The sequence below is a fragment of the Manis pentadactyla genome, chromosome 4, assembly GCF_030020395.1.
Source record: "Manis pentadactyla isolate mManPen7 chromosome 4, mManPen7.hap1, whole genome shotgun sequence".
NCBI lineage: Eukaryota > Metazoa > Chordata > Mammalia > Pholidota > Manidae > Manis > Manis pentadactyla.
This window is the reverse complement of record NC_080022.1, coordinates 14,907,963-14,932,534: the sequence shown is the minus strand read 5'-3', so window position 1 is coordinate 14,932,534 and position 24,572 is coordinate 14,907,963. Positions and strand designations below refer to the sequence as shown.

The 24,572-nt window shown below is 35.4% G+C and overlaps 1 protein-coding gene across 7 annotated transcripts in view; it reads left to right on the top strand.

The window, feature by feature from the left end:
* The window catches only part of HP1BP3 (heterochromatin protein 1 binding protein 3), a 30,463-nt gene extending 7,713 nt beyond the window's left edge, over positions 1-22,750 (top strand). For 6 of the 7 annotated variants that reach the window (XM_036914527.2, XM_036914530.2, XM_036914529.2 and 3 more), the window contains 10 exons: positions 1,140-1,293; positions 2,553-2,712; positions 5,100-5,243; positions 7,099-7,179; positions 8,230-8,384; positions 13,303-13,393; positions 17,520-17,679; positions 19,053-19,164; positions 20,378-20,491; positions 20,964-22,750. In XM_036914527.2, coding sequence (XP_036770422.1) covers positions 1,140-1,293; positions 2,553-2,712; positions 5,100-5,243; positions 7,099-7,179; positions 8,230-8,384; positions 13,303-13,393; positions 17,520-17,679; positions 19,053-19,164; positions 20,378-20,491; positions 20,964-21,258 — 1,466 coding nt within the window. In that variant the 3' untranslated portion in view covers positions 21,259-22,750. Of the gene's footprint in view, positions 1-1,139; positions 1,294-2,552; positions 2,713-5,099; positions 5,244-7,098; positions 7,180-8,229; positions 8,385-13,302; positions 13,394-17,426; positions 17,680-19,052; positions 19,165-20,377; positions 20,492-20,963 lie in introns of those variants that run through there. The other variant, XM_036914533.2, reaches the window with a different exon arrangement.
* The last annotated feature ends 1,822 nt before the right edge of the window (positions 22,751-24,572 follow it).

Sequence of the window (24,572 nt, the reverse complement as noted above, 5' to 3'; positions counted from 1 at the left end):
ACTGAACCTGAATCCAAATATATATGACTCTAAAATCTCAATTTGGGCTGAACATTTATAGGAGGATTTTTTTTTTGGTGTCATTAAGCTACAATTACATAAAGAACATTATGTTTACTAGGCTCCCCCTTCACCAAGTCCCCCTGACAAACACCATTACAGTCACTGTCCATCAGTGTAGTAAGATGCTACAGAATCCCTGCTCGTCTTCTCTGTGCTGTACAGCCCTCCCCGTGCCCCCACCACCACTACACATGCTAATCGTAATGCCCTATAGGAGGATTTTTTACTTATATTCAAGTCTGGTTGAAGAGCATAATCCAGGATGAGATTTACATATGATAGTTGTTTGTCCTGAAATTTATGGTTTAGAATTTTAATTTGTTGAGAAAGTAGAAGTTCCTTTAGAATTGGATATATGTGGTGGTGGTTATAAGAAGGAAGTGTCATTCTTATTCTTTTACTTGTTTATGTGAAGTCCAGAAATAAGTCTTCATCTTTATGCCAATAATTAGTTCATATAATTTAAATGACCAAACTCTTCGAACATGCATTTTTATTTTTTTGCCCCTGAGGTCCTTTTATTTTAAAGTCCCTACTTAACCATTTCCCAGGGTTCTGTGTTTTATAGTAGCTGTTCCAAGAGACATGCTGAGGAAAGACATAGATAAGCAGCTGCAGACCTCAGAATTCCCCCTCTCATATTTCAACTCTTGATCTAATCATTTCACTTGGAAAATGCTTGTTAATTTTATATTACTTATTCCCTTACTAAGATGTGTCTGTTAAATTATGAAATGGCTGATTGCTTAAGTACAAGTCTAGTCATTAATATTGCAGAGTAGAAAATCAAAAGATTTGATTTGGATAAAATGAGTTTCCTTTTCTGTGTTAATTTAATTTCCTAGTCCATCTCCTTTTCCCATGTATAATAGTCTGGATAAACAACCCCTTGAATTGGCAGTTAGAGTGACATAAAGAAGGAAAGAAAACTGTATTCACAGTCATTTGTTCATTTTAGAATCCATCTGTTAATTGGAACATTTGACTTATCTGTAACAAGATAAATTTGTACCCTTTTATTGATTCAGGCTCTAATATATCTTCCTGATGAAATTGTTCTCAACTGATTTTTTTAGAGCCAGATGTAAGTTCAGAGGAATCTGTCTCCACTGTAGAAGAACAAGAGAATGAAACTCCACCTGCTACATCTAGTGAGACAGAGCATCCAAAGGGGGACCCTGAGAATGAAGAGAAGGAAGAAAACAAGTCTTCTGAGGAAACCAAAAAGGAGTAAGGAGTTACACCTTTCTGCTGTTTATAATCGAAGACTGTGTGAAAGGGCTGCTGGTCATATTGTTTTAAAGTGTTAACATTGGTTCATGCTAGATATGTGCTATTTGGATTTACTTTTTAGATTTATCATTTGAAATACATATTTGTAGTTATATGGCCTTTTAGAATTTGTAGTAGCTATCAGAATCATTCCTTTTGGCTTTGGAATGTGTTTTTTGCACTTAGATTCATTGTGGGAATGTCTCATATTTTAAGCACCAACATGATTTCATTAAGAAATGAATCATGACTACAAAACTCTGATCTGGGAGACACTTCACCATTTTATTCCTCCCTCTGTGCCAGAGTGTTCTTTTATGTGCTTCTTTATGTTAGAAAAAAATTAATCTATATTTATAAAGTCATTGCTAGAGCCACCTAAAATTGTATGTTTGATGAAGTATTCAGTTGGAGGGTGACTTTGAGAAATTGACTGCAAAATTGGCTGTTGATAATCTGTACAGTGAGGTGGCAGTTCTTTTTTAATTTAAAATTTCTATTCTTTTCATAATGGGTTGGAACCATTAGGAATTACTTTTTTAATAAAGAAGTAACTTGATAATAACTGTACCTTCTAGCTGAAATTCCAGGGAGTCCTTTAGCCCAGTTCATAGGCATAAGGCCTGAAGTTTTTAACAGCTACCCTGTATTTTAGGTGTGTGGAGTACTGTTGTTATTAGAATAAAATTTGTGTAGTGCTTTATGGCTCACATAATTGTGTTTGTAAACATAATCTCATTAACTTTTGCAACAACCTTGTTAAGTATTTAGTATTACTATTTTACAGGTGGGGACACTGAGACTCGGTTCACTTGCTAAGATTATATGGCTAGTAAATACTGGAACTAAAACTCAAACCCAGGTTTTCTAACCTCAGAGCTTGAGGTCTTTCCATTATACTAAATTGCATCTGTTGTAGTTGTCACTAGAATACACTTAGAATTCTCATTTCTTTTTATGTACTGGCCCTTTATACCAGTACTAATTTATATGATTCCTCTCTCCTGCACCTAAGGGAAAACACCTGTTTGATTCATTTATAGTACCCAATTTTTTTTTAAATGTCCTATTTTGTAAAATTTTGTTTATTTTACAAATCAACTTAGTGTGAAAATAAATTTAAAAAATAAATTTTTATCCTTCCCTGGTGTGTACTCTTTCTGACTTATACCTCTTTCTGGAGCGTTTATCTTGTGTAATAATTCTTTGTTTTAAAGTGAAAAAGATCAGTCTAAAGAAAAGGAGAAGAAAGTGAAAAAAACAATACCTTCCTGGGCTACCCTTTCTGCCAGCCAACTAGCCAGGGCCCAGAAACAAACACCGATGGCTTCCTCCCCACGTCCCAAGATGGATGCAATCCTAACTGAGGCCATTAAGGCAAGTTTTTATTTCAAGCAGTTCATCTTACATTTATTCTGTTCATCTTTTGCTTATTTGAAAATGATGTACTCATGTCTGGACATCAGAAATCTTGCTCTGCTTCCTAGAAGAGATTTAAATAGAAGAAAGCCATTTTGAAGTTCCATGTTTTTATAATAACACATTTGGTGAGCACATTTGGTTAAGTTTTTTAAAAATTCAAATTTACTATAGCAAGTATTTTAAACTCATCTTTAGATTCTTTTTTACTCAGTTATTGGTTAGGTATGGTTTTTAACATGTTAATTCATTTAACAAATATTTGAGAACTGACTTCTCTGTCAAGCAGCCCTACTAGTAATACAGCATAGAATAAGACAAATGGGATCTTTATCCTTAAGAAATCTAATTGGGACTCAGGGTTAACTGAACAGCATTGAGAATTTTTACTTAAAAATATATATACTATATTTAGGTCCATTTTCAAAGCTGAGTGTCTAGTATCGGTAATTATTATCTTTCACAGCTAAACTATAAGAAACCCCTTCAGAAATCATGGCTTGCTTCATTACCTAGCCATTCCAAACTACTTGAAAAATTATTGTCCTCATATAGCTTTATGGCTTTGCTATAATCCATTGACTGTCATTAGCTTACATCATCAGGTATAGTTTTCTTATTTCAATTTTTAAGGTTACCTTCCAATCTGCCCTTGCTTTTTTGTGCATAAATTTTTCTGATTAATATTGCTTTGTTTATTTTACATGACTAGATAAGAGGAGTTAAAGTAGAAGCTGTAAACTCCCTTATTTTGGGGACTCTATAGGATCTGGGTTGGAACTGGGGAGAGTGGTATACAGACCAGTTTAACCAAGGGTGGTGTACATAGGAAGGAGCAGCCTGTTTGATGATCATTCTCAGGAACTAGAAGACAGGCACTGACACATGAACTGGAAAAGGGTTTGCCATCAGACCTCTCCCTGTAGTCTTGCAAGAGTGCCCTCAACTCAGTAGAAAATTTTCTGGTCTAGATAGCTTGGCTGTAGTGAGATCTCTTTTGTGTACCCTTTCTTCAAGTATTTCACCTTGTGACCATTCAGCCTAGGTTAGAGGACCAGGGTTACAGTAAGGATGGAGAGGAACCAAAATTTTTAAACAGTAGAAAACAGAAAAATTAAAATAGTATAATTAGGTCTAAAGAATAGTTTGAGTATGATTGTGTGTGTTTGTGTTTGTGTGTGTGTATATACAAAATGTGTGTTCCATGTAGTGTAACAAATCATGATTTCAGAACACTGATAGCATTTTCTGAGTCAAACAGGAATCCTGTTGTCCACTTCCATTTCATTGTCAGTTTGGTGGCACAAGGGATTGTTTTAGCTTTAGAGAGTTCTTTTCTGCTTGATTTTCTTGGCTTTGTGTCTTCTCACAAGACCTGGAGTGAACTTAAATAGGTTGTAGTAGGTGAGACACATTTATATGAAGTAGGTGACCCATAATAATACAGCTTGTTTTGTGTTGTAGTCTTTTCTGGCCCATCTATCTGTGATTTATTTTTCTGTATTGTCAAAGTACGTAACATAATATTCAATCAAGTCTTCATCTTGTGAGACTAAGTGCTACATTCAGTTTATAGACAATGGCAACACAGAATTGGTAGACTTGCCCGTTAGATAAATAACAGCTCCTTCTAAATAACAAATGCTGCTTAACTGTGCTCAACATGTAAAGTGTCTGAAAAAAATTTTCAGCCTTTGTGACATAATGACCTACTCCTACTTATCTTCATGGGCATTAGTTAGGTGGAATATAGATAAGTAGGATGGAAATAGAAAAGGGCACTTTAAATTACAATTAAATGCCTTCCTTGTGACCCAAAACTCCCATAAGACTTTGTCCTAAGTAAACCCGGTTTTATGCCATTTATTCAGATTATCTTTGCTTAAATTCTCCATTGACAATCACACAAAAACTGCAGAAAAATAATGGTCCTGGTGTGCCAGAGCTCATTCCATAAAATGGGCCGGCTCTGTGGTCCTACAGGTGCTAGAAACATTCTGCTTTCCCCGTTCTCAGTGCTAATGATCTGTCTTCTAAATATAGAATCAAAGTAAAATGGAAAGAGGTTCTTCATTAACACACAAAATGTTGCTCACATGTATCTTCTCTTTGGCTGTTTTGAACAATTTTATAAGTATTACTTCAGAAATAGTGTAACTCTGTATTTCTCCATAGCCATGAAGAAGTTACCTGAAATATCATTCATTCTTCCCTGCCGGATAAAATGGATTTTACCATCCATTATCAAGTTCACTTCAAAAATAATTTATTTTGAAAACATGTCAGATTCTCTGTCTAATGAAAAATAGTTTAATGTGTAAAGTTTTGATAAATCTGTTTTCTAGGCATGCTTCCAGAAGAGTGGTGCATCAGTGGTTGCTATTCGAAAATATATCATCCATAAGTACCCTTCTCTGGAGCTGGAGAGAAGGGGCTACCTCCTTAAACAAGCACTGAAAAGAGAATTAAGTAGAGGTGTCATCAAACAGGTATTAAACAGTTACTGGTAGTAAGATCATTTCAACATGTATTTGCTCTAAGTCCATATTTAGTAACATTTAGGTCTTTGTATCTTTTTGTTCAAAATAAGTTAATAGTGAAATGCTTAAGCTTAACCTGGTTTATTATCTGAGACTAGGTTTCAAAATCACTGGTGCCAATTACCTTTAACGAGTTAATTTTTCTAGAAAGCAGGAGCAGCATGGTAGTGTAATTTTTTTCTAGCTGCTTGTACCCTTAATTGGATTTTTTGGGGGGGTTGCTTGTGCTTGAGATCATGTAGTGCTGAAGATGAGAAGTAGGGTTTAAGGAATCCTATTTTTGCAATAGCAAAAAAGATAATTGTTCTTAGTTTTAAAGCCTGATTCAGGTGACTAGACTTACCATTTTAAATTGTCTTTGAAATGGGTTCACCTTAATAGTATCTAAAACTATTGAGATACTATTTAGAAACTAGAGCATTAGAGAAGCTTGAGTAAATTGCAACTAGTACTAAAATCAATTACTGATTTCAGTTAAAAATCTCTGTTACTTTGCATAGTACATCAAAATATTGCTTAGAATCATAAAAATCTAAAGCTAGAATGGGCTCTACCTAAACCCTCTTCAGAGGTCAGGAGGGATGATGTAACCACCAAGGTCCCGTCATAATGGCAGAGATGATTCTGAGGACGTAGGCCACTGTATTCCCAGGATGCTGTTGCTTTTCTTCTGTACCTTTCTGCATGGTTTGATTCATACAGAATTCTGTGCCACTCAGGCATTTAAAACTCTTGCTTAGGAACTTTCATCAATAACTTAATTCCATAAGTACATATATCAAGTGGCTTCTGTGTGCCAGGAGCTTGGGAGTCCATCAGTGAGTAAAACAGACATTCCTGTTATGTGGAGCTTACATTCTAGCTTTCTCAAAATGTTGTAAAACTAATATTTAAATGGCTTTCAAAATAATCATAGATTAAAGGGTATTATCTAACCAATATAATTAGAACCAAAGACCTCTCCTATATCATAGTGTGTATCAGCACAGTTTATGGGCTGGCTTCATGTTTTCTTTATGAAAATACAGTTTGTGACCTATTCTTGCTTCATACATTGACTCTCAGTCTGATCCTTAAACAGTTTATAGGTTAAAAGCATTTTAGCTTGACTGTTGCATTCATAGCAGTGTAGATAAAGTTTAAAGTATTGTCTGTTGGTCTGTTTTGAACAATTTAAAAGTATTGTTGCTGAGAGGTGTGGAGAACTCAGGTTAATGTGAATCAACTTTAAAGTTTCTGTGAAAGTACTTTGTAAACTGCGGACGTACATGGTAAGATTTACACATACCATTATTAGATACAAGAATTATTAGATAACCTTCCCCATATGCAGTAATAATCTGTAATGACAAACTGGGAAGCATTGTGGCCTGAGATAACTAAATTTAAACTTTTGCCAAGGACCTACTCTCCTTTCAAGATAGAGGTGTTCTCATTTTCCCCAAGAGATTGTGTCCCTTCCCTTCCTTCCATGGGGCTTTTTTTCTTTTTTTTTTTTTTAAGTTGTAGTAGACTGTTGAACCTGTTATCACATTGTCCCCAGTTTTGTAGATGTGGAAGCAAAAGCTTAGAGAGTTTATGGGGCTATCCCGTTATTGAAGAGTGAGATTGTACCGTAAGTAGGATCCAAGTCTTTTGATTCATCTGTTGTTCTGTTTCCTTTGAAGAGTTCAACAGCATTACATTAGTTCTTACATTACCATACCCTGTAATTCACTTGATCTAGTACAACATTATAAATAAGAAAACCAAAATAATTTAAAATAAAAATATTGGTCATTGCAACTGAATTAATTTACTTTAGGTAAAGGGAAAAGGTGCTTCTGGGAGTTTTGTTGTGGTCCAAAAATCAAGAAAAACACCTCAGAAATCCAGAAACAGAAAGGTAAGTCTATACCTCAGTTTGATTGAGCACTGTAATGGCTCTGCTGCTAATAGCAATGTTTTTTGAGTGTTCACTGTGTGCCAGGCATTATACAAAGTGCAGCCTTTCTACTAAGGTCTTGAGAGGTTATGTAAGTAATTTGCTCATTATCACCCAGCTAGTGAGTTGAATAGACACTGCAAATCCAAGCACCCCAGCCCCAGAGCCCATGCACTTAGCTGCCCTATATTGAATTACCTTCAGCTTTATAAATTGTACTACTTTTTATGAAGTATCTTTCAAACCAAAAAAGGCATTAAATAAGTTTTTACTTAATATTAGACTCCAAAACTATACCCAGAGCCAGTTTTTCTTTTCTTTTTTTTGTAAATACATTCCCCCTCTCATCCAAGACATGTAATTTCATTTATGGAAAGAATTATACAACAATAAAGTGGAATATCTAGTACTTCCTCTGTCAGTAATTAAAATCATGAATATTTCTCTATGTCCTTATTTTTACAACTCTGAAGACTTGTATTTCTTTTTTTTTATTTTAATTTTTTATTAAGGTATTATTGATATACACTATTATGAAGGTTTCACATGAAAAAACAATGTGGTTACTACATTTACCCATATTATCAAGTCCCCACCCATACCCCAATGCAGTCACTGTCTGTCAGTGTAGTATGAAGACTTGTATTTCTTAATAAAACTTTCAGGCACATTTCAAAAACAACTTTCTGTGTGATGCTTTTTGGCACTGCATGATCCTTGTCGTTCTTTATTATTGAAGGCTAAGAATTAAGACCTTTAAATAAAGTCTACTGTTCCTTTTTATATTTATGTGTATTTTTAACTCTCAATCTGAAATTTTTATCTCAAAGAAACTAACACACAAAAGACATTGCTCCACTGTGGTATTAGGATTTGTTTGAATATGGGAAAAAGTTTTCTGTTGGCTAATTGATTTGTCAGTCAACTTAGGAAATTCCTTGAGTTGAATATAGAAGTGTTTGATCAGAGCTCTGTATCATGTTAATGATGATTTTTGATACTATATTTCAGAACAGGAGCTCTGCAGTGGATCCAGAACCCCAAGTAAAATTGGAGGACATCCTCCCACTGGCCTTTACTCGCCTTTGTGAACCTAAAGAAGCTTCCTACAGTCTCATCAGGAAATATGTGTCTCAGTATTACCCTAAACTTAGAGTGGACATCAGGTAGGAATCATTGGCTTAGACTTTAAAGCATAGATATCTCTGTTATTTTTTTAGCCCCTTTTTCATGAGAAAGAAAGATTAAATATTCAAGAAGAGTTACTTTTTAACTAGGCTAGGAATAAACCTTTTCTGGTTTTATTTTTTGTCCCAATACGTTCTCTTCATATTCTCTAACTAGTTTCTTTTTGAAACCCAGACCACATGTTAACTTTTATTAAGACTCTGATAGAGTAATTCTTTTCATAATGTCAGTTGCAAGAATATCCATTGTTAAAACTCTTAGGTACTCTCATCTTTCATTACTTAAAATATTTTTTATTGTGGTAAAATACACAAATTTACTATCTTTTTAAGTGTACAGTTCAGTGGTAATAAATATATTCATAAAGTTCTACCATCCATCTCCAGAATTCTTTTCATCCCCCATATACATTAAGTAGTAACTCCCCATTCCCTCTTTTCCCCCAGCCCTGGCAGCCACCATTCTACTTTCTGTTTCTATGAATCTGACACTCTAAGTAACTCACATTACTGGAATCTTACAAGATGTAGCTGCCTTTTTGTGACCTCAGGGTTCATTCACATGGTCACTTGTCAGAATTTCCTTCCTTTTTAAGGCTAAATAATACTCCTTTGTGTATATATAATACATTTTGCTTATCTTTTCATCTGTCAGTGGATACTTACATTGCTTTCATTAGCTTTTGTGAATAGTGCTATCAACATTGGTGTACTGATACCTCTGTGAGACCTGCTTTCAGTTCTTTGGGTGCATACCCAGACGTGGAATTGCTGGCTGATAAAATAATCCTATTCTTAAGTTTTTGAGGATCCACCATACTGTTTTCCACTGTGACCACACTATTTTACATTTCCATAAACAGTGCGTAAGGGTTCTAATTTCTCCATACCCTCTCCAACACTTGTTACTTTCTGTTTTTTTGATAGTAGCCATTCCTAATAGTTGCAAGATGGTTAGTACTCATAATTTTTTATTTAGAGTTTTAACTGAGAACTCAGGCTTCTGATTAACACTTAATGCCACATAGAAGTAGCATAATCATAATTGAAACATATAATGTAAAATTCAGAGAATTGTGATAATTCATTTGTAAAAAACTGCCACTGAAAAACATCTAGGCTGATCATTTAGATGTCAGATGTGTTTGTGGACTCATGCAGATATAATTTGCCTAAATTTGTAATTCACGGAGTTTGTGTTTTGAGGGTGTTTGTGTGAAATCTTTGTTACAGTGACTTTTGGAAAATTGTGTTTAATCCAGAGTCCTTTCTGCAGACGATTTCTATACTGAATGCACATTGTCCTAGTACAGTACTGACTTGCGTTACTGAGGCATAAAATGACAATTGTGGAGGTGATTCCTGAAAGCCAGGATTTTTATCAATGTTTTTCACTTCTGTTTACCCCAAGCCTAGCGCACCATAGATGCTCAATCAATATTAGTTGAATAAATGAATATGGGCACTTCACCTGGCCGTTCCACTTAAGGAACATAATGTCCTAGAGCATGTGGGATGAAACATGAATATCTGCTCCCATATCCTGGAGGCTGTAGAGCACTGAGGTTAAGAGCACCGACTTTGGAACCAGACTCTTTAGGTTTAAATCCTGATTCTGTCATTTTCTAGCTTTGTATCCCTGAATAAATTATCTGTGTCTCAGTTCCCTCATTGATAAACAGTGTATAACACAAGAGTTGTTTGGAGGCTTAAATCTCTTAGTACATGTTAAGCTCTTAGAACAGGGCCTAGCACATAGTAAATGATCAAAAATGTTACTATTATTAGCCTCAGTTCCAACATAATTCTCATGGTATGAGTGAGCATTACACCTAAACATAATTCTAATGTTTAAAGACCATTTTTTATGTAACATGCAAGGCACTTCCTTAGTTTGATAATGATTTATTGCAATCCTAGGGAAAAAATTGGTATGTTGGGTTTACATAGACTTTGGGCTGGCTTCACAGTGCCTTGAGAAACTTTCAAGGTTAACTCTGTCACATAGCATGAGAAATCAGATTTTACTATCTAATCTTTGTGTATGGTGTAACTTCATTATACTGTGTTTTTTTGTTTGTCTCTTCTACCCACACCAAGATGTGAACATATCCCAAGAATTGGTTTTATGCCCTGTACTTCTCTCTAAACATATTAATTTCTTCAGAGGCCCTTTAGATTCTTGGGTGTTTCAACTCTTTGAGTAATGTCAAGAGTCTCTTGATCTTCTTAATTCCGTTTATGCATTTCTAACAGACTGATGTAATAACTCTCTTAGTTAGATTCCTGCCACTCAGAACCGTTGCTGCTATCCTTTCTGCTGCATTTTGCTCTCCATCCTTTACGTTCAGCTCTCTCTGCACATGGCTTTCATTTTCATCTGTCAGTGCAGACCTACTCTCTCCACAAGTTGAAAAACATGGCCACCAACAATCACCTATTATTCTGTTTTCTAATTATCCTGGACTAATATTTTTAAAAAACTTGTTATAATAATAAAAGAGTCCCTGGAATTTGTATAGGGCTTTATTAAACACTTTTGTTTACATTGTTTTCCATAATTCTCAAAATAGATTTAAAAATATATATTCCTACCTCAAATTTGCTGATAAAAATTCTTACTCAGGGTTATCTGGCTGTTCACTAGGGAAATCAGACCTGTATTTTTCAGTTATATGCCTCTTGCTTTCCCACTGTTCAGAGTTGTTTTACATTGGAAAGTGCAAGCACAGCATGGTAAGAATGCAGAATCTGGAGTCAGAACAAGTTGGTGACCTGATTCTCAAATTGTCTAGCTGTGTAACCTTGGAGAAATGACTGAATTTTTCTGTCACTTAACATTTTCCCCTTTGGTGAAGTACAAGTAACAACAGTACCTGTTTCTTGGGGTCATTATGTTAATCTTGTTTATTCCATACATGTAAAGCATTTAGAACAACACTTGGCACCATAATGTAAAATGGTGTGATATGTACTGTAGAATTTTTCAGGAAAGGTAGCTTTGCCTGGGAGTTAGCAATAAGTTAAAGAAATGAGCCTTGATGAGGTCTAGAAGGATGTGTAGAATTTAGATGGGATGATAGATGAGGAAGGTATTCTGAAAGGAGCTGCATGAGAACATTTCAGAGGCAGGAGTTCGTATTCACTGGGAATTGAAGAAAGCCTGGGTCTGGCTGGGTCTGGGCTAACAAGCGATGGGGCCATGTTATGGAGGACTTTGAATCTGGATTGAGGCATTAAGACCTGACACCTGGTCAGCTGAGTATCAAAGGGTCTCTTTGTAGGTGTATTGATCCAATAGTGGTGTGCACTATGAAAAACAGCAGCACAGTGCCCAGAGGGGAGAGGGCATGGTGGGTTTGCTGTAACGTTATGGCAGTGATTAGAGAAATGGGACCAATCTGAGAACCCATCTAACTTATGGAGCAACTAATAGAAAAATTGTTTGACAGTTAAGTTACTCCTTCAGTTGCCTTCCCAAACCTCTGTGCGTGTACTTCAACCCTGACCCTTGTCATTCTCTACCATAATTATTATGTATTCAACATCTCTTAAACTCCTTGAGTTTAGTGACCAGATCTACATGTTTATTCCTACATAATCATAATAAATACTTAGTGAATGTTTGTGGGATGAATGACTTTGAGTGTGTGCAGTGGGGGAGTGGAGGGTGTTATGATGTAAGTCATTCATCCTGAATGGAATAGCACTGGCTTAGAAGTATTTTCTTTGGGATTTTTGTTTTAAATTGAGAGTTTCTTTGTGTGACTGTCAGGGATTCACAAGCTTTGATAGCATAGTAAGTAGTCTTCAGCATCCTATTAGAACATTGATGCTACTCTTCCTCCCTGAACATAAGGATGATGTAATTAAAAACAGTGGTGTTCACTCAGCCTGTTATGCTTAGAGGTTAATAAAAGATCCAGAGTTTCTTCTCCATAGAAAAATACCAAAGCTCAGTGAAGCACATCAAATGATAATAGTTTGGCTCTCATTATTCTGTCCCTCAGTGGCTGCCCCACTGATCTTTTTTCTGTCTACCTAGCAGCTAACCAGTTGCAAGAGTCTCATGATATTCTACTCATTGAGTGCTATTCTTGGAATTCTTGAGAGGCATCAAAACACATCACCAGACTTATAGATTATGGCTAACCCTCTTTCAGATGTATTGTTGGCATGGATGTTTAGCTTTCTATTTGACTCTGTCTCGTTTAATACTATACTCTTAAATCCTAAGTCAGCTTGAGTGTCTCGCTGAACCTGAGGTTCCCCACCCACCATGTAGACCACTGCCCCTTGACAAAAGAGCTCTTGCTTCAACACCTTATCTTTTTAATGATACTCAGTTTTTTCTTAGTTGCCATTTGGTTTTAATGACCTGTTTTTTTTTTTCTTAACTATAACCCTCTTAAGACAGATACTATGATAAGAAGAGCTCATTTTCTTTCTCAGGGAATTATATTTTATTAGGCTGACTTTAGATAACTGGTTTGCAAAAAGTGACTCTGTTGTGTTTTGTTAATGTGTTATATACTTTAAAAACATCTGAAAATTTTGCCTCAGAGAATTCCAGAGTTGGATGGGACTTTGATTACAGTTTGATTACTCTTTTGATGTGATGATGATAAATGATAGGATTTTGGAGCTACCCTGACAATTTGGAAATTGGCTCTGTATGGTACATGATTGTGTATGTCCAGCTAATGACTTAGCTGCTTTGCTTGAAGAAAAAAGAATGCCACTTGTGAAGGGTGCCAATAATTTATTTATTGTCCATTTTAACAAGTGACTACATATAATAGGGATCAGAACTTTAGTTCAGGGACTAGCCCTGGATCTATTTTTTCAAAACTTTCTTCATTGGTATATTTATCGCTATTTTTTGTTTTCTCTGCAGGCCTCAGCTGTTGAAGAATGCTCTGCAAAGAGCAGTAGAGAGAGGCCAGTTAGAACAAATAACTGGCAAAGGTGCCTCTGGGACATTCCAGGTTAGAGACCAAAAAGGCTTGGTTGTAGAAAAGTGGTTCTCAAAAGTTGGCTTAAGGACTTCCTTATACTCTAAAAATGTATTGAAGGCCTCAAGAGCTTTTGTTTACATGGGTTATACCTATCAGTATTCACCATATTAGAAATAAAAGCTTTTTACATTTTATGTATTTATTGATTCATTTAAAAAATAAGAGACCCCCCAGTACATGTTAACATAAATAACATCTTTTATGAAAAATAACTCTGTTTTCCAAAACAAAAAAAATTTAATGAGAAGAAAAGTAGTTTGTAACATTTTTCCAAAAGTCTTTAATATGTAGCTTAATAGAAGATAATGTATCTGTTTCAGTATATTTTAGGTTATGTTTATGAAGAAAATCCAGTTTAAAACAGATATAGTTTAGAAAAGGGTAGAGTATTTTAAGATAATGTTCAAGTAGTTTTGAATATCATTAGTCTTTGATATTATGCCAAAATTCAAAAAATGAGTTATAATAGCTTTATTGAGGTATGGCATATACCCTAAGATATACTTGTTTAAGTTACAATTTATAATTCAGTGGTCTTTAGTAAATTTACAGTTGTACAACCATCAACACAATCCAGTTTTAGAATATTTCCATCACCCAAAAAGATCCCCTGTGCTCATTTGTAATCACTCCCATTCCTATCCCCAGTCAACCTTATTAATCTACTTTCTCTGTATAGATATGCCTTTTCTGCATATCTCATAGAGATAGAATTATACAATATGTGATCTTTTGTGTCTGGCTTCTTTCACTTAGCATAGTATGTTTTGAGTTGTATTCATGTACAGCATGAATCAGTACTTTGATTTCCCTTTTTTTGCTAAGTAGTATTCTTTTATATGGATCTAACATTTTTGTTAATCCATTTACAAGTTGAACATTTGGGTTATTTCTACTTTTTAGCTATTATGGTTAATGTTGCCAATCAAATTTACATCCAAATCTTGGGCAGATAATATGTTCTTACTTCACATGGGCATATAACTATCAGTGTGGATTGCTGGATTATATGATGAATTTATGTTTTAAGAAACTGCCTAAGTAGCTGCATCATTTTACATTCCCACCAGCAGCTATAAGGATTCCAGTCTCCATTGCTTTGCCAATACTTGTTCTTATCTCTTTTTATTATGGCCATATTGGTAATAGATGCAAAGTGGTATCTCATTTTGGTTTTGGTTCACATTTCCTACTGACTACTGTTGTTGAACATCTTCTCACATGTTTAATGGACATTTATTTATCTATTTTGGTAAAATGTCTGTTCAAGCCATTTGCCTATTTAGAAAATTAGGTTGTCTTACTAAATTATAAGAGTTAGATAATAACTGTATATATATGATTTGCAAATATTTTCTCCTAATCTGTGGCCTGTGCTTTCACTTTCTTTTCTTTTGAATGAAAGTGTTAAATTTTAATGAAGTCCACTTTATCAATTTTTTTAATTGCTTGTATTCTTGGTATTGTATCTAATAAATCAGTGTAGGTCTGAGATCCATTTTGAGTTTTCTTTCGTGGTAAGAGATTAATGGTATAAATTCATGTTTTTGCATGTGGATAACCAGTTGTTTATTGAAGACTGTCCTTTTCCTCACTGAATTGCTTTGGCATCTTTATCAAAAAGCAATTGACCATTAAATGTAAGGGCTTATTTCTTGACTGTCAATTCCATTACATGATTCTATGTGTGAATCCTTAATGCCAGGATCACACTGTCTTGATGACTGTAGCTTTGCAGTAAGTTTTGAAATTGGGAAATACAAGTGTTCTTTTTCCTTTTCAAAATTGTTTTGACTCTTCTGAGTTGTGTGCATTTCTATATGAATTTCAGTCTCCATTTGTCAATTTTTAAAATGCCAGATAGGATTTTGGTGGAGATTGCATTGAACCTATAAATCAATTTGAGAAGAATCACTATCTTTAAAATGTTAAGTTTTCCAATCCATGCACACTGTCTCCTCTTTTTTTAGACCATTAACTTCTTGAATAGAACACTGTAGTTTTCAGTTTACATGTCTTACACTTCTTTTGTTAAATTTGTTCCCAAGTATTCTTTTTCTATCATGAATTGAATTTTCTTACTTCATTTTCACATTATTCATCACTAGCCCATGGAATTACAATTGATTTGTCTATTGAGCTTTATATCCTCTGACTTTGCTGTTCTAGTAGTTTTTTGTGGGTTCCTTAGGACTTTGCTGTTCCTTAGGATGCGCTAGGATTTTCTACATACAAGATCATGTCATCTACAAATAAAGACCATTTCAGTTTTTCCTTTCCAATCTGGATATCTTTTTTTTTTTCTTGACTGATTGTACTGGATAGAACCTCCAGTATAGTGATGAGAGCTGACGTCCTTATCTTGTTCCCCATTTTAAAGAGAACACATTCAGTCTTTCACCATTGTTAGCTGTAGATTTTTCGTAGATGCCTATTATGTGGATGAGAAAGTTCTATTCTATTACTAGTTTGTTGGGAGTATTTACTATGAATGGCTGTTGGATTTATCGAATGCCTTTCTGTCTTCTGTGATGATCGTGTGGTTTTTCTCCTTTATTCTGTTAAAAATGGTGTAGTATATTAATTGATTTTGTGGTAATTCCTTAAAGCTTAGTTAGCTTTGTGGAATCTGAAACCGTATCTGTGAACTTTTTTGTACTCTCTTACCTTAAAATCCTTTGGCCTGTCTTGAACTTTGAGTGGATCTTTTAACCATGCATACTTTTGTAAAGTGGTCATTTGGAAAATAGTGGTTCACCGAATTATGCAGATTTTTTAAATGTTGCCTCATTTCAAACAGTTAAAAAAAAAATCACATTCATTAATATTACCTACCATCTCTTCAGAACAATATTTAAGTACTGGAAAATTATCAAGCTCATAGTAGTAGGTAGAATTTTTCATCAAAGTAATTTTCTCCTGAAAAGTTTAATTTTATCATTGTCAACAAATACTTTAAGTTGTTTTCCTTGAAGTGACATGTTCACTTAATTCATTTTCAAGAAAATGTCTACCAGATACCCAAGTCCAAATGATCATAGTTTGTTTATCTGTTGTTCCTTCAAGTAAAAAGGGTGTTCCATGAAAAGTGCAGGTAGTCCAGTTTGTAACTCCATCGCTGGGGAGCTTTTCCTTGAGACCACCATCACACCTCCACATGCAGCCAACAGGCTTTATGCATTCTTCCTATTCTGTGCCATAAAATACCAAAAAGACACATGCTGGGGTGAGAGCTAATAAAATCATTTTTACTACTTCATCCGGGACATACCCAAGTGAAATTTTCTTTAAAAAATAAAAAGCACAAGTGCGTGGCATTAAGGAATACAGTAAAACTACTGGTACATTTTTGTGCCTTCATCTTGATTTCTGGTAGAGTGGCAGCAGTTTAATCCATCATTGCTTTTCCAACCTTCAATGTAAATATCACCAAAGTGAAAGGGCAGATCACATTTTAGTATTATTGTGAAAGTAATTTTGACCTTACAGGTCCTCTGAAAGGTTCCCAGGAAACCACAAGGGTTTTGTGGACCACTCATTGAGAATCACTATTGTAGAGCATACCTGAGTGTCCTATTACCCTTTTTGCTTATTGGTGCCAGCTTTTGTTCACCAGTTTTTTGTACTTAAAATGTGCTATGAAATTTTGTATTGTATGATACCCTAAATATTTATCAAACTTTGCTGTTTTCCTTACAGGATTAAAAAGGGTATTTATTATTTTTATGAGTATTTTTTCAGTTTCAGAAAAAGGAAGTATTCTCAGAAATATCTTAATTTATAATTTATTGGGGGCATAGTATTAACCTGGTTATTAGAGTAGAGCTATCATTCTCTGGGTTAGGTTAGCTGTTGCTATTTTAGATTGGATGGAAAGGTAGATGGAAGAAGAAAATATCCATAGGAGGGCTGGGACTCCTCAGTTAGATTGAATACCTGATGAGCGGGAAGAGAAAGTCCCTAACCTGACAATTTATTGTAAAACATATCTGTGCTAATGCAGGAACTCCGACCCACCTGGTGCAGAGGAGTCTTGTCTTGACCTGCTTTGGGAGAGTGTTGTCTTGATGCTTTTCTCTTCCTCCTTGGAAAACAGCTGAAGAAATCAGGGGAGAAACCCCTGCTTGGTGGAAGCCTGATGGAATATGCAATCTTGTCTGCCATTGCCGCCATGAATGAGCCGAAGACCTGCTCCACCACTGCTCTGAAGAAGTATGTCCTGGAGAACCACCCAGGGACCAATTCTAACTATCAAAGTAAGACTCAGTTATGTACATTTAACTGGAATCAAGGGGATTATATTGTGAAAAAACCTAGAGGTTGTGCTATTAATAACAAAGCATTAAATACCACAAAAACCAAGAGAGAACAACACATTACAATTTATTACTTACAAAAATTAAAATAAGGCTTATCCTTAATTTACAATGTATGCTGAAGATTAGGATTTGATTTTTTACCTTGCTCTAAAGATTTTCCTAGTATTTATTTTTATTGTAATTTAGATAAATCTCTAAGTTAAGTATAGTATCTTTTTGCTGCCTTCTAAATGTTTACCAAAACATCTAATTTCACATTGAAAGCAAGCCAGTGTTTACTACTAAGGTTATTTCTTATTGACATAAGCCCTATAACAGAAGATATGTTTTTTTCAGTAAAGTATATTTACCCTGTCAGGTAGTGATTTGAGATTAGAAACCTTGCCTTAGCAGCGTTATCATATGGGGATTAGTGAGATTGTGTATTTTCTCAGTAAACTACTACAACAGGCATAATGGTGCAGGGTAAGGAATATGGAAATTAAGTACCAGAAGATACAAACTAGAATATATTGCTTTAAATAAAAAGGTAATTTTGAAGTCTCAGTACTGACTTTTAACACATGCAGTATATTTCTTAATGTTATGAAGGAATGCTTTCTTGATTGTTTAAGTACTTTGAAAACTGGTGTGTATGACTTTTTATCTTCCCTTAAGAAAGATCCTTTGTTAATTGTGCATATTGACCCTTAAAAACTGTTTCATGATTTTCTCTCTTGGGTTGAGTGTGACAAAACAAGATGAATTTGGTCATTAACCTTTTCATTTTCACTGATATTGCAGCTATTTTTTGGACACTAAATCACCATAAAATATATTTTTGATGTGTCTTTGTATGAAAGATGGCAGTTGGTGAGGACTTTAGGAGCCATGATAAATGTTCTGTTTACTGGTTTCATTTATCTTTACATATTCTCCTAGATGATTATCGGTACTTACAGGTACTCATTAGATGTTTGAGTGAATGGAAATAATAGAGATTTTGTTTTAGGTCAGCTATTAACCATTTAAGTGCAACTATAGGGCATATCACTAACCACTCTGAGCTCCTATTTCCTATTCTGTGAAATGAGGAATTTGACTCAGTGGTCTCTCACTAAGTCTCTTGCCATTGTAATTTAATTCTTGCCAAATTCATGGACACTTAATTGTTTAGTCAATTAGTTAATTCCTTAGGCTACAAAGGAGCCCTTTAGCATATGTCAGTTACTATAGGTGACAGAACTTTAAATAGATGTGTAACTGATTGTGATTGAGAGAACTACAAAATTTGAATAACTCAACTTTCTTCATTTCTGAACTTTGTTTAGTGCATTTGCTGAAGAAAACCCTGCAGAAATGTGAGAAGAACGGGTGGATGGAACAGATCTCTGGTAAAGGATTCAGTGGCACCTTCCAGCTCTGTTTTCCCTATTACCCCAGGTAAGTATCTGGCCTAGAATGTACAGTATTGGTCATTGTAATTTTAAATCTTATTCTAGGTTACAGGCACAGCTTACTTATTTTACCATTATTATTGTTACTCTGAACTGGATGTACTTGAAAATAAAGACTACTTAAGGCAGTGTTGTTTTAGAGCAAAAGGTTTTCATGTGAGAATGGGGATTTTGGCTATGCTGCTAGAGGTTATTGTTAAAACAACTATTTCTGAAGTCAAGCATTGAATTATTGGAGATCCTTAGCCAGTCATTTTTGTGTTCATTCCTTCTTCAGTTAGTAAATGATAATGATAGTAAGATTATTAGAAGATTATATACATTTCAGTTGTCAGTCACCAAGGAGGGAGAGCATTGGCTGCTTCAAAGAATACTGACTTGCCTTTCTCATACTAGAGATAGGGACATTTATTTGAAAACCTGTCTTTTATACATAATTATTTATTCATTGAAACAACATATTGAGCACCTCTCAGGGGCCTGGGCCCAGTATTGTTCTACGTACCCATGCTACAGTCTTCTTACATTTTCATTCTAGTAAAATGCTATGATACATACCACTAAAATTCTATTTTATCAGGAAAATAGTGTGGCTTTCTTTCCTCTTTGTGTTCAGAGGTGTTACATGGTTGAATGCATGTTACTTGAATTTTTCAGACATTAAACTTTAATTTTTAAAGTCATACACATAAAATGTTATAATTTAAGGACTTATTAATCAATGGGATCAAGATTTTTACCAGTGAGTGCAAAGAAAAGATAGAATATCCTTGTCTTTAAAACTTTCAGGAGATTCAGGCTAAGTGTTTTACCAGAATCATGAGGGCAAAAAATGTGTACTGCTGCGCATACTGTTCACTTCCTTCCAGATCATTCACTGCTGTACATACATTTGTGGCTGATACAGTGCTGGACACGTGTCAGGAACTTAAATAATTGCTTACTAAATAAATGATTAAGAATGTTTTATTAAATGGAGGGAGGAAGGGAATGAGGTATGACCTGGGACTTTTATAGATTTGCCATAACTTTGTATATGTGTTAGAGGTTAAATTGTAACCTGGTATTTGAACCCTAACTTGATTTCTCGGGGAGGGTGGGAGGAAGTGGGGCATGCCCAGGATGAGCACCTAGGCTCACATTCTCTTCCTGTGTGGAACTTCTCTCTTAGCTATTCCTTTTTTTTTTCTCCTCCATAGCCCAGGAGTTCTATTTCCAAAGAAAGAGCCAGATGATTCTAAAGATGAGGATGAAGATGAAGATGACTCCTCAGAAGAGGACTCTGAGGATGAAGAGCCACCGCCTAAGAGAAGGTATGGGTGTGCAAAAAACCCTTCTCTCTCAGAGCTGAAAAGGACAGGAATAGGGGAGGCTATGAAAAGTGTTTTAATAACTCAGGATCCTTCTCGAGTTCTTTGTGTAATATTTGAAGTTGTCCTCTTGGAAATTCAGGTACTCTGAATTTATAAGCACTGTGAATATATAATTTACTCTTTGGTTAAACCTATATGTATATCCATAGTTGGTCTGGTTATTCAAAGAAAAATATTCCATATTTTCCTTTGCAAAATGTCATGGAGTTATGTGTAGACTTCCATGAATTGGTTGAATAAAGCCTCTGGTTTTAAACAGTTTTAATAAAGCCTCTGGTTAAAAAATAATAAATCATATTCTTAACATCGGTGACTTCTACCTAAGCTATTTCTCTTTTTGGTGAAGTATTTGGTCATCCTGGCAAAGTGACTCTCTCAAGTACTAAGCGCCTTTGCTCTTTGATTCTCACAGGTTGCAGAAGAAAACCCCAGCCAAGTCATCAGGGAAGGCTGCATCTGTGAAACAGAGAGGGTCCAAGCCTGCACCTAAAGTACCAGCTGCCCAGCGAGGGAAAGCTAGGCCCCTACCCAAGAAAGCTCCTCCTAAGGCCAAAACTCCTGCCAAGAAAGCCAGACCCTCACCCTCAGTCATCAAGAAACCTAGTGGTGGCTCTTCAAAGAAGCCTGTAGCCAGTGTGAGAAAGGAAGTGAAATTGCCTGGCAAGGGCAAATCCACCATGAAGAAGTCTTTCAAAGCAAAAAAGTAAATTTTATAGGAAAAAAGGGTATCATGTTGAAATTCAAAATATTATTTTCTAAGGTCAGTGTGCATTTGTTTTAGTTTGAATGCTTTTAAAATTACATTTTTTTTTCCTCTGCTATGAACATTGTGGGGAGGGAATGTAAACCAGTTTAGACATTTGTTAGCTTGAGGTGCTGTTCTTGGTGCCTGCCCCTTTCCTCAGTCATTTTAATTTCTGCAGTAATTCTGGACTTCCCTGAACTATGTATAATCTATACTGGTCTTTTTTTCCTCCCTCCACCTCAACCCTTTTTCTTTTGTTCAGTCAGCTTTGGCTTTTTTTTTTTACTTCTAGTTTTATCTAAACAGCTGCAGAGATTTTTTATATTTGTAGAAAGCATCAGAACAGGATGCTGGTCAGGTGCTGGAAGTAGAGCAGAGGCACTGTAGCACTGACTGAATTGCAAAGCCTCCTGCCTGGAGATTTCAGTTTATAGCTATAATAATTAATATTATTTATAAAACCACTCCCCTAACCCTTTCCTCCACCTATAAACACAGAGAGATCTTTGCTTTGGGAATAAGCCAAAAACCTTATGCTCTCATTAGATTCTGAAGATGCAGACTCCCTTGGGCCACTTTCATGCTGATCAGTTTGCAGGTATTTTTCACTGGCCCAGGGCGTTGTGTTCCCTTAATAGCAAGCACAGGTTTTTCCCACCGCTTGGTTTTTGACTGAAGGGGAAATACAGGAATATACTCAATTTGTGGTTTTTGGTGTTACCAAAAATCAATACATATAAAATTTCTAGATCAAATGTTTAAATATATTTTTAATATCTGGAGCATGAGTTGTCACTTCCTGTTTGCCTTTTTTATAAGGAAATGTTGGAGAGTTACATCATTGCAAATGCAGAAATGTTAAGTGGGAAAACATACAGTTTGCTGAAATAAACTAGATTCCAGATTCATCTGTGGGTTTCTCCCCCCCCCCCCTTTCTTTCCACAGCACTTTTGATATCAAGCAAGTGGCTTCCTTTTTGAGATAGTGGGGGAAAAAAAGGGGAAAGAGAAAAAAAGCGGCCCAACTACCTAACCCTCTCTTACTTGTATTTGTTTAGTATTGTGATGTTGTGTTAACTATAGTACTAGCTTTCTTCTTGACAAACACTGATTTCTGGTTATCATTTATCCTCCCCGTGGCACTTGACATTTTAATGGTCTTAAACTTTTTTATGTACGTCTTCTGGCCCTTTGAGTGTTGCCAGAGGCAAAGATATTTGTTTCATTCATTCCACTTACATTGTCTGCTGGGATCCCATCTGCAGCCTGAAGTGCGGCTGGGTAATGGACTTGAGAAGCTTGGCTTGAATAGATCCATCATAATCATGTGTGGTCCCATCATGAGTTCATTGGAATTTGTGTTGCATGTAAGGCAATCTTTCCTGTTGTAAATCTTCCTTTTTTTATGTACATATATTTTGAAAAATATGAATAAACATGAAATTTTAAAAGCTGCTGAACTGTAGCTTATATTTAAAAGTTCCTAGTAAATCCTCAGAAGTAGCTAAGTGTTGCGCTCACTGAGTCTCTTGTACTTCTTGCAGTAGCTGCCATCTACTTTCCTTTTTAAATACAAGCTCCAGTTTATTTGCTTTTCAATTCTTATATGCATGGTAAATGATTTTTCAGATACAGTGAACCTGATTATTTAGTGAGTAAGTTTTAAAAACATTTTATTAAGACTGATTTTAAGGTCATGGATTCCAGTTTTTTGTGTTTATAATGTTCAAATATATCCTTGGACTTGGAAAAAATACAGCACTGCAAAGGCATTAATACACTATAGAGACTTAATTCTAGAGAAAGTAATTCTAATTTCTATAATTCTATTTGGTAGGTAATAATTCTTATTAAATAATAATGGATGTTAGGTATCTGTGCTAAGAATTCTTTACTCTTCTGGAATCAAGACTGGAAGGATTTGATTGGTTTCTTTGTTGTATGATACTGCCTTTAAAAAGATTTCCTAAACAGTCACCTGGTGGCTGTATTATATGTCAGGTGCTACAGTGTTGGATTGGAGGTTTAAATAAGATCATTTAAGGTCCCTTCCAACTGACATTCTGTTGACTTCACAGAGTTCAGGGAAGGACAAAATTGTCCTTGCTTCAGCTGCATGTAAAGGGAAAAGACAGGAGGGCCATTGCACTCTTCCAGTTAAATCCCCAGCTGTCAGAGAACTGCATTTTACTTGCACTGAGATAAAGGGATTTGGTCTTTTTCCCTTGCAGGCATTCTGAAGGAACAGAACACAATTTTTACTTCCATGTTACAGAAAGGAAAGCAGCAAACCCCAGAGGTAATCCCCAGCAAGTTATGGCTGCAGTACTCTCTGCTACAGCTTAGTGAGCTCTCAGTTACATTACTTACCTGCTACCTTTGATTAAACGAATCTCAAAAAGTGTTGGGGGAGAGATTGCTGGCCTCTTAACCTATAAAATGAGAAGAGATACCATTGAAGAGAAGCTTGTAGACATTTTCCTTAGTGATACAACAAAAGCATTCAGTACAGATAGAACCCAGTCTTAGTCATCCACATGGGCTTAAAGGAAGCCTGGCCCCATATCAATCTTGGAAAACAGATAAATGTTTTAATAAGGTCTTTTAGGTATAGTTAACAGGAAAAGTAAGTGAAAACAAGCTAGGTAATATGCCAATACCTTGACATTTTTTCCATCATTCCTCTTTTACAAATGGTTGTGAGCCCCTAGTCTAGGATTGCTAACTAAGAACCTATGAAATTGTTCTTGATTAGGCTGAGATAACTCTTTTGCTGTCCTGATAAGTCAAGTGCAGCAGGTTAAGCCAGCCATATCCATGAACTGCTGTATTTAACCAACTAAGAGAAACTATAAGATTGTAGTTAAGGTGTCCTATGTTCAGAACCGTGGTCATTACATGATTCATAACATTAAATCGTGTTAATCACTTTATTTCTCTTTGGGTTAAGTAAAAACCTTTTATCCATGAAAAATTCAGTTTAGAATTAGAAAAAGACCATTATTAAGTTGCTCTTAACTAGAACCTAGAGATTCTGGTTGACATGATTTCCTAGCATTTGGAGTTGCTTTTGCATTTTCATGGTAGAACGATGGTCACTCGAATTCTGCAGAGCTGAAGCGGAAGAACCAAACTGTCCAGCTTGGCTGAGGAACAGCTTAATAAGAAAGTGCTTAGATGTCATTTGAGCTCTAAACAGTATCCCTTGGCTGTGTTGAGTTTTCCTTTTCAAGAAACTAATCTTTGCCATCTTTATTACTACGTTCTTCCCTTCTG